The 13,601-nt window shown below is 45.7% G+C and overlaps 1 protein-coding gene across 2 annotated transcripts; it reads right to left on the bottom strand.

Annotated features, from left to right (window-relative positions):
- Positions 1-523: 523 nt before the first annotated feature.
- LOC133411772 (discoidin domain-containing receptor 2-like) lies at positions 524-13,138 on the bottom strand. Of its 2 annotated transcripts, XM_061694451.1 has the most exons (19): positions 13,076-13,138; positions 12,168-12,409; positions 10,545-10,680; positions 9,961-10,067; positions 9,018-9,120; positions 7,060-7,297; positions 6,543-6,690; positions 6,345-6,447; positions 5,811-6,009; positions 5,502-5,742; positions 5,343-5,408; positions 4,833-4,969; positions 4,535-4,742; positions 3,476-3,696; positions 3,276-3,406; positions 1,995-2,213; positions 1,492-1,726; positions 1,172-1,321; positions 524-1,042 (listed from the first exon to the last, which is right to left on the bottom strand). In XM_061694451.1, the coding sequence occupies exons 4-19, from the start codon at positions 10,034-10,036 to the stop codon at positions 908-910; spliced, it is 2,610 nt and encodes an 869-aa protein (XP_061550435.1). In that variant the 5' UTR covers positions 10,037-10,067; positions 10,545-10,680; positions 12,168-12,409; positions 13,076-13,138; the 3' UTR covers positions 524-907. The 2 variants fall into 2 exon arrangements, with proteins under 2 accessions (XP_061550435.1, XP_061550434.1); XM_061694450.1 differs by having other exon boundaries at positions 9,961-10,680.
- Positions 13,139-13,601: the final 463 nt, after the last annotated feature.

The raw sequence follows: 13,601 nt of genomic DNA, 5'->3' as shown, positions 1-13,601 counted from the left end.
CTATCTATCTATCTATCTATCTATCTATCTATCTATCTATCTATCTATCTATCTATCTATCTATCTATCTATCTATCTATCTATCTATCTATCTACCTATCTATCTATCTATCTATCTATCTATCTATCTATCTATCTATCTATCTATCTTCCAAAATTGCCTTTTAGTTGCAAACTATGTTCAATGATTTGCAATGCTTTACAGATCATATACTGTATCGCACTACGCTGCCAAAATTAAATTACTTTCATAGCCATTGCTCCCTCAAACCACTTTATTAAATAGACAGTATTTATAATCCACACCTCCTCTGAGTGTTGATTCCGGTGTAAAACAGGCAGACAGACGAAGTAAAACAACTCATTCATTGGCGTCCAGTAGACTAAGCTGCAGGTTCCTACGTATCTTGTGAGTGTACTTCATCGTGAGGAAATTAGGATTTTTATACTTTCCTTTATTGCTGCAAAGTAAGAAATGCTAAAACATTGAGTGTTGTTAAATCTTCACATCATTAGGCCGTCAGGATTCTAAAGCAGTTTATTTCATTTCTTTAAAAAGGTGTCACAACTACGCTTACTTTTTCTACATTTTTTTTTTTTTTACACATTCATGGGCAGAATATATGATTTATAAAATCTGCACAAATATGTTTCAAACCCTAACAATAATAAATCTTACCTATAAATAGACACCAAATGTCAGTACAAAATAATAAATACATTGAGTAATTCAATATGAGAAGGTCATCCCTAAAGGTATGTTCAGTTGCACTCTGCCCATGTATTATAAACAGTCCCTTTGTCCCAAACTAGTTTAAAACAACTGGATAACGTTTGCGGGCTTCGATTGCGACTCCACATTTGTACAGAACAATTCGGAACCTTAGCAGACAAAAAGCAGCGTCTGTTACAGCAGGCTCTCCGTCAGCTGCCCGTGGAGATCCTGAAAGCTCGGCCTCTGTTTGGCATTTCTCCTCCAGCAACTCAGCATCAGCTCATCGTACAATCCATCGGGACAACACGGCGGCTGAGGCAGGTACACCTGGACATATGAAACAATGGTTGGCATCGAAGAATACAAACGTATTTCCGATCACTCTGACGTTACTGCGCAAGTATCGATGGCGAGATCGTACGAGGTGTTAAAATAGCTCGATGGTGTGACGCTCACCTGTTTGCCCTGGTCCCTGAAAAACTCGCCTGTGTTTCCAATGACCTGCTCGTCAGAGAGGTGGGAGTAAGGCTGCTTCTTGCAAAGAGTCAAGATCTCCCACAAAGTCACCCCGTAGGCCCACACGTCACTGGCCATGGTGAATTTACCCTGCAAATCAGATCAGAAAAATGACATATGGGGACTGTTAGAGGAAGGAAGTCCCTAATAGAAGTCAGGTAAGGGGTACCCAGCGGTTTTGAAATGTGGTTTTTTTTTCACGTCCCGAGCTGGACTGAGCCACTTCGTATTTATTTAGACTGCCCCGCCAGACCACTTACCAGCAGAATGCTTTCCCAAGACATCCAGCGTATGGGCAGTACAGCTCGGCCCTGGATCCGATAGTAGTCCCCGCGGTACAGGTTGCGACTCATGCCGAAATCTGCGATCTTTACGGTGTAGTTCTTCCCCACCAAACAGTTCCGCGTGGCCAGGTCACGATGGACGAAGTTGAGCGAGGACAAGTACTTCATACCAGAGGCTATCTGCACGGCCATGTCTATCAGTTTGCTGTAGCTGAAGAGCAAAGGTCAGAAAGAGAATTTCCCTGTCGTCTCGACACTTACCAACCACAAGACACCAGGTAGACCTGCGCATGCATCTCATGTCATCAACACTGCATCCGACATTTTGTGTCAGGGTGCAGACATTTCACAATGTTTTTCTCTTCGCCGGTGTAAAACGTCACCGCACTCTACTGAATAGCGGTCCGAACATGCGGGGTGCATCATTTAAGTACAATTGAATTTCTGCTTGAATAAACACGAAAGGATGTTGAAGCTACCTGACCGTGCGCTTCTCCTCTTTCTCCCGCTGTCCCGCCTCATGTTCCTCATCAAGGTCCTTCAGTCTGAGATGGCAGAGGAACTGGTTGAGGTCTCCGTTCTCCATGTACTCCGTGATCATACACAGAGGGTCCGTGTCCACACATACAGCCAGCAGACGCACGATGTTGGGGTCCCTCAGGCGCGACATGATTCGGATCTCCTCCAGGAAATCATTCCTATGGTGCGCGACGCAGAAATAGAAATTGCACAAATACATACAACTTGTTTGCATTGTCGGAAGGTCATCAAATACAAATATTTGCTGACTGTACTTCATTCGATCTTCAGGTAGCTAGACTTATTTACTTTTACATTCGTAGCGAATGCATTGTGTATTATGCCATCTTAAAAAACATCAGATTCTGGCGTTCAAAAATTCTCCCATCGAACCTGAAAAAACAAAACGTTTTTGAGGTGTTATCATTAGCTCATATGATTTATGTTGCTTTGTTTTCCTCACGCACTGTCTGTTGTCAGTTCATTCTTCTGTATGCTGTCAGAATTCACCTGTCCATTGATTCGATTTTTTTTTTTCTGGTTTGAGCACTGAGCTAATCTTTGAAATTGTGAAACTATTTTGTGTGCGGAGGGAGAAGTTTTTTTCCTTACTCTTTGTGCCAACTTATAACAGGTATTGTATATAACTGACATTCATTTCTACTTTTTACTGAAGTACATTTCAGTCATTATACTTTTTTTTTTTCTTTTACTAGTACTGTTACCAGGTATCAGTATCGGGGCCATACCGGCCTTATTTCAATGTATCGGGTACTTGCGAATGCTGCCGAGACCAGTCACCGATACTTGAAGCAAAAAAAAAAAAAACACACGATGGCGGTTTGACATCGGCGAATCATCTTGTGCGACAGATCAAAGAAAGATCTTTGCTCACAATTGTCTTTCATGGTAAATGGCAAATGGACAGCACTTACCTGTATATAGCGCTTTAGCTACATTATCACGGTGCCCATTGCGGTCATTGAAATGTTATGTCTATCAAAAGTACGAGTAAAGGTAACGGGTTTCAGCATCGACGGTCACTTTAGAGTGACTACTCGTACTGGCATCAGAAAAAAGTGGAATCGAAAATCCCTATTTTTTACTTCCACTCAATCAGTACTTCTACTTTTACCATAGCCTGATATCTGTACTTCTAATATAGCGCGAGTACTTTTGCCACCTCTGCTTGTATGTAAAAGAATTACAACTACGTCGTTACCTAGTACCTTGATAGTTACCTTGCATTCTTGTTGGCATCTTCTCGCAGTGTTTTAACAGCTACTAGTAGGGACGCTTGGTTAGTAGTCCCTTCTCCAGATGAGTCGTCATCTAAAAAGGACCGCATGCCTTCTGCTTCACACAAGTGGACCTAAAAAAAACTTTTTTCATGTCACGGCATTTCCAGACAACAAGTGGCACAGAGCTACAGTAGATGCACCTCGCCAAACTGGCCCTCTCCCAGTTTCTCTTTGAACGTGAGTTTGTCTCGGGGGAACTCTCTCATGGCCGGATCTACGCCAGCGAAGATCCTCAGGTTGCCAGCTGCGACGGAGTGACTGTTGCCGTCTGACTCCTGCAGGCTGATAATGTCGGCCTCTGCGTAGTGGGGGACGCCGTCGGAACCGCCGGGCGCGAGAGTCCTGTAGGAGCCGCTCAGTCCTAATGCGCACGACGCGTGGAAAAAGGATCATCGCAGTACGTGAAAGAAGACCTTGCAATGGCATTCAATGGCTTGTGTGACGAGGGTTGCAAAATTGCAGGAATTTTCAAAAATGGAAACTTTCCATGGGAAATGTAATATTTTGAACGGGACTTTGTTGGTATTTTTGGACGGTGAGTGCATTTTCTTCAAGGTTTTAATGCTCGGGTTGGTGGATTAGTCACTTTGAATGCAACATTTGTTCACTAAAACATTTCAAACTTTTGAAATATGCTTTTTGTTGTATCGCTAGACAGGGGGCGGCACGGTGGCCGACTGGTTAGAGCGCCGGCCTCACAGTTCTGAGGACCCGGGTTCAATCCCGCCTGTGTGGAGTTTGCATGTTCTCCCCGTGCCCGCGTGGGTTTTCTCCGGGCACTCCGGTTTCCTCCCGCATCCCAAAAACATGCATTAATCCGAGACTCTAAATTGCCTGTAGGTATGCATGTGAGTGCGAATGGTTGTCTGTTTGTATGTGCCCTGCGATTGGCTGGCAACCAGTTGAGGGTGTACCCCGCCTCCTGCCCGATGACAGCTGGGAAAGGCTCCGGCACGCCCGCGACCCGCGTGAGGAGAAGCGCGACAGAAAATGGATGGGTGGATGTTTGACAGGGATGTCTTATGGCCAAACAAAATATTTAGGCTCCAATGTGATACCTTTTCATTAAATGACCCTCAATCCCGAGTTCAGTCCCACAAAGTTTCCAATCTGGAATATTTTCCAAATTCCCCATCTTAACTTGGAGAAACTGTACGATCATTTAGCGGAACATTTTGCGACCCCGTGTGCGACCTCACCCAGGTGTTCGGTGAAATGCGCAAACTCGGGCAGCCTCCGGATGAGGCGGGAAGGCTCCTGGTAGTCGGAGCAAAGGGGGAAGATCCTCTCATAGGTGGAGTTGGTGGTGGAGAGAGAGGAGGACAGAGAGGAGTGGTGGAAGGAAAAGGCCCGAGTCTGAACCGCAAGACGCGCTGTGAGTTCCTCGTCCAGAATTCGCCGTGAGGCCTTTATTAATAAGAGAGATACGAGTTACCGCTTCTAGCTATTAGCAATGCGTACTTGGAAAAGAATTGCACTCAAAGGAATGTTTCGCACCTTTTGGAGCATTTTTTGCCACACCTGCCGCCACAAGATGATGACTATGATGGTCAAAAGGATGGCGATAATAGCCACCAAGCAGCCAATCAGGATCCTGGTGTTGCTGTCATCCACTTTGTGAGTTGGATCGTCCCCTAAATAAGATGGGAAATGAGACTCGGGTCAGTCTCTCACACCTTCGTATACATATTTCAGGTTTACATTTGGATATGATTGAGGAATCTGGAGGACGACCAGCAGGGGGCATTGTCTGCTCACACACAAAATGAGCTAACCAGTTTTAGCAACTTGATGCAATTAGCTTCTCTTGTAGATTCAAATGAAACGTGGCAGACCAAATCGAGATATATCGCACCAATTCCATTGAAGCGATGAACTCTAGATGTATAATAGACGAGTGGCTCCCTGCGCTTTGTTAACACACACGACATATCATCCAGTCAGCGCACGTGTCGCAAGTGTCTGTTTGACCTTCTTTTAGGAGTCAGTGAGATAACCAAACTCAACCTGGCAGCGTGTTAGTTGCGTGTCCGTGTTTACGAGGAGTCAAAGATGTGTTGTACACCGCTGAGCCTGACAAGAAAAGATAAGATGCAAAATGAACACGGAAACGGAACGGACGGAAACACCGCACGGAAGCAGGATGGCTGGAATATCTTAGTTCACCTGACTGGAAGGCGATTTCACTGAACAGCATCCAGAGGTCGCTGAAGTGAAAACGGCATTTGATGGCGATGGCAGTCTGGTCCCCGAGGGGCACGGTGACAAAACGGGCACTTTGGCTCACGTGATCGACAGGTGGCCTGAAGGTCGCCGGGTCAGACTCCCAGTTGGCGCCCGAGCGGAAATAACAGGTGGCCTGTCTGAACATCCGGACCCCTCGACTGAACATATTATTACAGTGAACCTGTGGACCAGACCTCTGAAATCAGTTTTTTTTCTTTGAAACTCACTTTCTACATTTTGTCTTCTCACCTTCACGGAGGTGAAGTTTCGCACGTGGTCGAACTCGAAGGTCATTTCCACGTAACCTTTGGGGGAGCTCCTGTTGCTCCAGCCCACATAGTCGTACCCCGGCCACATGCCGTAGATGTGACTGTCGAGAAAATCGCCCAGACCCCAAGTTCCATCCGTCAGCTGGCCCAGACCCTTTGTCAGTCTAGTCGGGAGATTGCTGAAATGATTAGATCATATTCATGATCTCATGAACGTGAGTACACATTTATGGAAACGCTTTCTTCTAGGTTTTCATAGGACAACACTTTGTAAAAAAAACCCAAAACAAAACAAAACAAAACAAAACAAAACAAAAAAAACACTTTGCTACAAGTCAGTGTAACAGTGTACATTTACTGTCCCGTCAAAATAACTCAACACACAGCAATTATTGCCTAAATCACTGGCAACAAAAGTGAGTACACCCCTGAGCTGGATTGAAAACGGATGGATGAATCATACACTTCATGTCTTATGAGGTGTATACGGTGTACGTATGTCGTAGCCACCCACTTTTCAGTTGATGCTCCGTCATACACGGAGTCATTGAAGGAGACATCCAGGCCCCGGTAGATCATTTGGTGTCCCTCTGGGATGCTATAAGACATCAGGCCATCTGAAAGCAAAACAGCGACAACCACTGACAATTTAGCAGTTGCGTTCATCCAAACGCGATGCAGATATCGGGAGTTTCCAAATCTCATGACTAACCGAGCCATTCGCAGCCGTAGAGCTCAACCCTCATACAGACGATCAAGGAGGGGTCAGTCACGGGCATGAAGCGCACATGTCGAGCGACGACGGGAGGCTCCAGATCCTTCAGCACCACGTCGTACGCATTCCTGTTCCCCTCAATCACCTGGCGGAAGGAGAGCCACGGAAGACGGGTGGAAATGAGCGCCGCCGCCGCCGACGTTTTGACTTTCTCGCTCTCGCTCACAGCTGAATCCTGTCCTGCAAATCGGACACCTTCTTCTCTGATGCTCTCAACTTGTTTTTGACTCCTCTTAGTTTTTTACGTTAATGATTGCAATTCCAATAATCCCTCGCTTATGGCGAAATCTGCAAAGTAGTGAGCACATATTTGAAAGCTGTATGAACCTCCCCAGACTCTTATTGATCTTCCCCAAACTCCTACTAACCTCTTCCATACTCGGATCACTAGGCCACGCCCCTTAAAAGGTACCACCGTACTCTATTTTCACGGCTTTTCTGAAGAGGTGCTCACCTGCCGCCCCTTCCGATCACTCCAGCCCACCCAATTGCTGCCGTCCCGGCTGTACTTGATCCTGTATCGCTGGGCGAATTCGTTACCCATGCCGTCAGCATGGCGCCCTTGAGTGCCCACCAGTGTGATGAAATGGAGCGAGCGTAGGTCCACTTGGAGATATTCTCTAAGGCCGTCGGATTCTGACAAGATGTCAGGGCACCAGGCACCATCGCCGTCGCCGTTGTCAAAATCCAGTCTGCAGATTATGAAGAAAATGAGCTTGGCTACACAAATTGAGGAAGAAAAATGACCAATCATAAAAAAGATGCATCAAACTTTCCAGAACATGAAGTAGAGTAATGCAAAGTTACGCATTCTAGTTCCTCAAATAGTCGTCTCTAATGCAACTGGCACTGTGCCTCAATTCAATGTCCCTTGAAATGAAAGTGGAGTATCCAAGAAATATGTCTTAGTAGCATGCAGCCGCTTCCTTCTTTTGTGCAATGTCTTATGCAGGGCACAGACCTCGAGGCCGCAGGCGGAACGCAGCGAACCTGGAAGGGTTTGTACGAAACACAGAAGGACGGCGCAGAGTCTGAGGACGACTTCGAAGAAATCCGGAATCTTCTGTCTTCTGCGTGACGATGCGGTGGGGATTTCTAGTTTGAATAGCGTCGCACGGGCTTGTTGTTTGTCGTCATATACTGTTTAGACCTGAGCCACCCACCGGCGCTCAAGTGCAACTTTTTGTTTTCTTTTTCGATCCGGATGGACAACAGTTGTCATCCAAGTCTCAGCTGGCCAGAAACTTGCTTCTCGGCTAAATGTGCTTATGCCCATTTGATACCAATACCAATAAAATTGACGAACCGAATATGAACTCTTTCAACATGATTCAATCAATTCGACCTGACAATAATAGTCATTTAAATAAAACTAGTCATTGCGCTAAATTACATTCTAATCCAGTAGTTTACTTGTGTTTATTAAAAATGTTATTTGCTTTCAAAGTGTACTTGTTAATATTTATTTTGCACCAATAATTATTTTATGTATTCAGGGTCACGGGGAGCTGGAGCCTATCCCGGCTGACTTCGTGTGAAAAGCGGACACTGAAGTACACACCGAGGCAAACAATCCTTCACAAACACACACACACACATTGCCAGCGTTGTTGTGTGGGAAGTGAACCCACGCTGCCTTCGTGGACGCACGTCACGGCGAGTGAAGCGCTTCACATTCACTGAGTCGCCTCCTTCTACCCTCAACAAAAAACATAACGGGTAATTAATTACCTTCACCGTGACTGATATCACTGTATTGTGTGTTGCGCAATTGCACAAAGTGAAAAGTAGGCACATGGAAGAAGAGTTTGAAACACCTTCCAGAAACACGCGTCACTATATATACATTATAGGGCATCCGCGACTAACGGTCTTTGTACTTTTTATTTTTTTTCCAGTTTCACAACCTCTATTGAGCCAAGGCAATCATTTACATACGGAAAATCTAATTGCACACCACCAAATAAAAATGTTATGACTGTCCAATAGGAAGGTTTGGGCAGTGACACGGGCGGGCGCCATATTGCTACTCAGCTTGAAAAGTGCGGTCACTTTAAAGAGTGTCCAGACTTTTTTTTTTTTTTTTCTTTTCTTTTTTCTTTTTCCATACAACTTTGCTGAATAACATTCAGCGGGGTTACAACACTGACAAAAAGGCACTTTGGACAACAAGGGGAAAAGCAATTATTGATTATGATTTAGCTTTAAACTGATCTCCTGCAGATGCCTATTTCGAGTTGAGCAATGTCTTTGCATAAATGCATCAGAAGGCTTTTCTGCATAACTGAAACATGAAACCCTAATCATTCCATCCTTTTTCATGATTTGTTTTCATCCATCGTTCATGCTGTGGAGTGAAGCAAGAATTTCAGCATTTAAAGTGACACTGAGATGAAATAAACAAGAACGTGCCTCCCAAATTTTGCAGCGGTCGACTCTGACCACTGACTGGAAGCGGAGATGTCCTCATCCTGAATCTGCCCACCGGTCATACCCAGAGGATAGCGACACATTTCTACAAACACACAAGGCATCCTTGATACATGAACACGTTGGCATACCGTATGGATTTGTGTACAGCTCGTGTATTTCCAAGTGAAGTGTGGAGGTGAGTTGTGGTTTTAAGGCGCACGCCGCCACTTTGCGCCAGCCAATCACCTTCCGGCGGCCCCGCGAGGCCTCGACAGCGGAACAGAGGCGACACTGTGTAGGTGCCAGTCTCGGGAGGCTCGCTCTTCACTGCTCGTTCCTTTTTCCACAGTTCCGCCAAAGCCACGTGAGACACACGTTTGACTTCCTAATGTTTTTTGTTTGTTTGTTTTAACAACAAAATCAGAACTAGTCAAATGCAACAGCCGTGGCTTTCCGTATCTGCGCGACCGCTGGTTCCTACCTGCTAATTAAGGGAAGCTGTCGATTTATTCACTTTCCCACAAAAATATATTTGAGCAGCAGAACAAATACGCCTTTTGCTGCGAAAATATTCAAAGTGGGGAGAGTGTGTAGCTGTGTGCGCTGCCCGCGACTACGCCTCTAAACCGCTTGTGAAAGGTCTGCCTGTTCCGACCGTATTTGCTGTCTTAGGTTGGGCAAACCACACACGCACACACACCGGTTTGCACTTTAAGCCCACCCACCTGATATTGCTTTCTTTATCCATCTTGCCGTCATATCGTTTCCCCTGAAATACGCAAGTTATTTTAAGATCGCCTGTGTCTCATCTCCACTGGCTGGTTTGATCACTTAGCGAGCCGGTTACTTTGCAACTTAATTGTCAGCATCCCAGTCAGCTGGAGTTGATGTCACGAAAAGACAAACGCGCACAGATACATTGCAGCAGAAGATGGAAATCTACCTGGGTTGACTTGGCATCGCACCGCGGCAGCCAGCAGGGCAAAGACAACATGGCGTGCGGCCTCTTTACCTTCCATGACCTTTGTCGCTTCCCAAGGAGCTGCGCACCTGCATCGACCCACAAGAAGGCGGAGATGGAAAGTTTTGCGATGCATGCAAACGCAACAATACTACAGTCGGTCGCGTTCTGGTTGCATGTCTCATTGTGCTGTTGTACACCCTCCAAAATCTGCCTTCATTGGACACACACATACATACACACAATCTTCTTCGTAGTCTTTGAGTACTTGAGGTGACGAACGCCTTTAAAACGCCGAGGAGCACAGACTTGTGTCTTTCCAGTACCCCTCTGTTATTTGTGAAAACGAGGCTCCTGTCAAACGAAGAATACACTGAAGAGAAACAAAAACACCACGATGCTTTTCCCTTTGTAATGATTGGCTGATTTGCCCTTTGCGAGTGATGTCGCTCCAATCCGGACACGCACCGTGTCTCAATGCAAAGATGCAAGCCGACGCAAACTTTAAATGTCTGCATGGCTGCTGGTTTTAAAAGAATGATACACAAAATGTGGATTAGACTTACTGTTGTTTGTCTTTTCTGTTAGGAAGCCATCAGTCTGAGCAAACAGGCCTTTGCATCTTCTCCTCGCTGGACTCTTCTGGACTTTTTGGGAGTGGAAAGGAGAGAGAAAAAGAGAGCGAGGGAGAGGAAACGGAGGCTGGTGGAAAGAAACAGAGAAAATAACACACTTTGGGGTTTTGAGGAGGAGGAGCAGGAGGAGGAGGAGGAGGCCAACCTCCCAGAATTCCACCTGATTCACAAATGCCCCAAATTTGGGTCTGCGGAGGCCGAGAACTGGAAGTGCAACTCATCTAATAACTTGTTCTGCACAAAATAACATGCTAATTGTTGACCATGAGAGCATTATTTACAAAATTCCCAATATGTCAACAACGTGAGTTCTGAAATAAGAAATGGATTTGGAGGAAATGATTTGAAATAGGGTAGGCCGAGCTGACCTGCGACCCGAATGAGGACAACCGCTCTAGGAAATGGACGGAACTGTTGCGCAGTCGTAAACCTTTAACGCAATGTCTGGAGTCAAGTGGGATCTAAATGGCGAAGATAGAGTTGCATTAAAAAAAAAAAAAAAAAAGGCATCATGCAAAAGTTCCCAGCCAGAAGTTGCGTCAGTCACTCCGATCATGACAAATAGTCGTTAAACAACCCATCTTGTCGACTGGCAATTGTTGCTTGTGAAAGTTAATCGCTAAAGATGAAGTCACAAGAAGAAAGATTATTATTTTTTCATGTTGCATGCATTTTTGCGACACCAAATTATGTGTTGTATCAATATCATCGTTCTGCTGCTGAACTCTCAATCTGCGATGGACTGGAAACCACTCCAGGCGGAACCTCGCCTCGTTACCTGCGACCCTAATGAGGACAAGCGTCGAGCGGAAGTTCCTCAAGACTTTTAAGATCGTCAAAAATGCTGGAAGATGAAAGACATTTGTGGATTGCTATGATCGAGTATGTTGGCTTAGTCGTCGTGTTTTAAACTTCAATCCTTTTTTTGTTGCGATTAGAATTGTTTTATTCTCAGCATCACTTTTATGCTTGCTGCTTGGACATGAAAGGAAGCTGTGCTCTCCTTATGTTATAGCGCCGATAAAGAGATTATGTTTGTGCTAATTGTTTTTTTGTAAATGTGTATGAAATTGAAAGGAAACACCCAGTATACAGTACATATGGCAAAAAAAAAAGTGGATTTAGCCAAGATAGAAAGCGCAAACAGAAGGGCTTGTGTTGATGTTGCCTTACGTTGAGCCTCACGCACATTTACAGTACGCGGAGTACAACTCCCTGGCGAACATGCCCGCCGCCCCCGTGCCAATCGGGCAGAGATTCCCTACATCTCAGATTTGTATTCTTTCCCAATAATAATAATACATAAAGTATTACTGTGAAAGCCTTGTCATGCTGAGTATAAAAGTCAGGGATCATCACGTGCTGCATTTTGTACAAACCCATCCCCATAAATAAATCAAATCCAGTCCATTTTTTGGTTTGCGATAACGCACTTCAAGTGCAATCGTGAGAGGACGATTAGACTCGGTGTTATCCTCTGAACTGAAACAGAGGAGCAGCTGCTGTGGCAAAACACAAACCGTCGGCTGGGTGAGGAGGCGGGCTTCTTCTAACCTGAAATGAAAGCGCTGGTAGGCAGCTCCTGGGGGTCCGCCCACTCTCGCCATCAAGTGTCAGCAGCTGCGCCACAGGGAGCTCGCTGCCCGCGGCGGTGGCTCGACGTAGGAGCGGGAATTGGCCGATCTTTCCCATTTTCCATCCAATCTGCAGTCTTCAGTCCGGACTGCGTCGGCTTGGAAGGGTTGCGCGGTGGCCTCGTCGGGAACGCAATTCGGGATTACCGCCTACACAAACTGCTGTAAAGAAATAGTCCACGTCAACTTTGCAGCGGATGTAGCGCTTAGCGTTTTGCATTTTGCCCATTGACATTTGTGGGTTATTTATCTGCAACTGGCCACTATCGCGGCTGCATGTAATCGATGAGAATAAATGCACACCTAAAGACACGGCCAAACAACAGAACACGAGAGACGATGTTCAATTCCACAGGTTGACACATTTACGGCGTGTTTGCAAGAGCACGTTCGTTTTTCAGAACCCTTCATGTCAACAAACTCAACTTCGACGGTGTGATTGAGGACTCCAGCAGTAATTGAGCATGGGGGAAAATGGCCGAGACAAAGAAGATGGAGAGAAGAGGCCACGGGGGAGAACTGAACGACGACTGCTGGCTTGCAGTCGCGCATGCCAAAACTGGAGTGACGCTCGGCCAGACGAATTGGAAGGCACGGATTTGTTTTTATGCTTCTCCAAAAGGCTTCCTGTGGGGCGCAACACTAGAGTTCCTCGATAATACTTAACACGGGGGCTATAAAGCAGACACGAAGTTTGATGTTGCCCCTCGTGGATACATGCATATTCAACTCATGCCGCAAAATGAACAAAACCAGACTCGTGTAAGTAGACCCAAGCCCAGTGTTGCACGTCGAGAGCAAACACAACGCGTTTCCCCCTTTTCTAACCTCGAAGAAACACGGACGATCGTTTCCTCGCTGGATGTACTGCATTACACAGTTATCACCACAGTATGCGGTTGCTACGGCAACAAGCATGGAGCGCAGTGATGTCGCCAAGGGAGGGAGCCTAACCTGTTCACAGCCGGGAATAAACGCACGTGCGCTATTGAACATACACACAGAATTCGCGACACAATTTGCACTTTGCCATCAGCATCGGACGTAGAATCTCAGAATTTCTGCTTTGGTTTTCCGAATTGCAGAGAATCCTTTTCATCTCTTTTTCAAAATGGTAAGCGCTACAAGCAAAACAATCTGTGCAGCCAACATGTCTGACAATTCCAATAGAGCGTGCCTCAATTCATCATCGGCTGCTCGTTTGATCGTAAAAACGCCGCACCGCGAAACAATGTCTCCTTTTCCCCTCCAGGAACAAAAAAAACAAAACAAACAAAAACAGCTGGAGCCACTCGGAAAAAAAAAAAAATCAATTGCCTGTAACCATGACGACCATCCAAATATAAAGCCATTT

This window comes from Phycodurus eques, chromosome 13 (genome assembly GCF_024500275.1).
Source record: "Phycodurus eques isolate BA_2022a chromosome 13, UOR_Pequ_1.1, whole genome shotgun sequence".
Lineage (NCBI taxonomy): Eukaryota > Metazoa > Chordata > Actinopteri > Syngnathiformes > Syngnathidae > Phycodurus > Phycodurus eques.
Note: the sequence above shows the minus strand (reverse complement) of the source record. Positions and strands in the feature narration are given on the sequence as shown.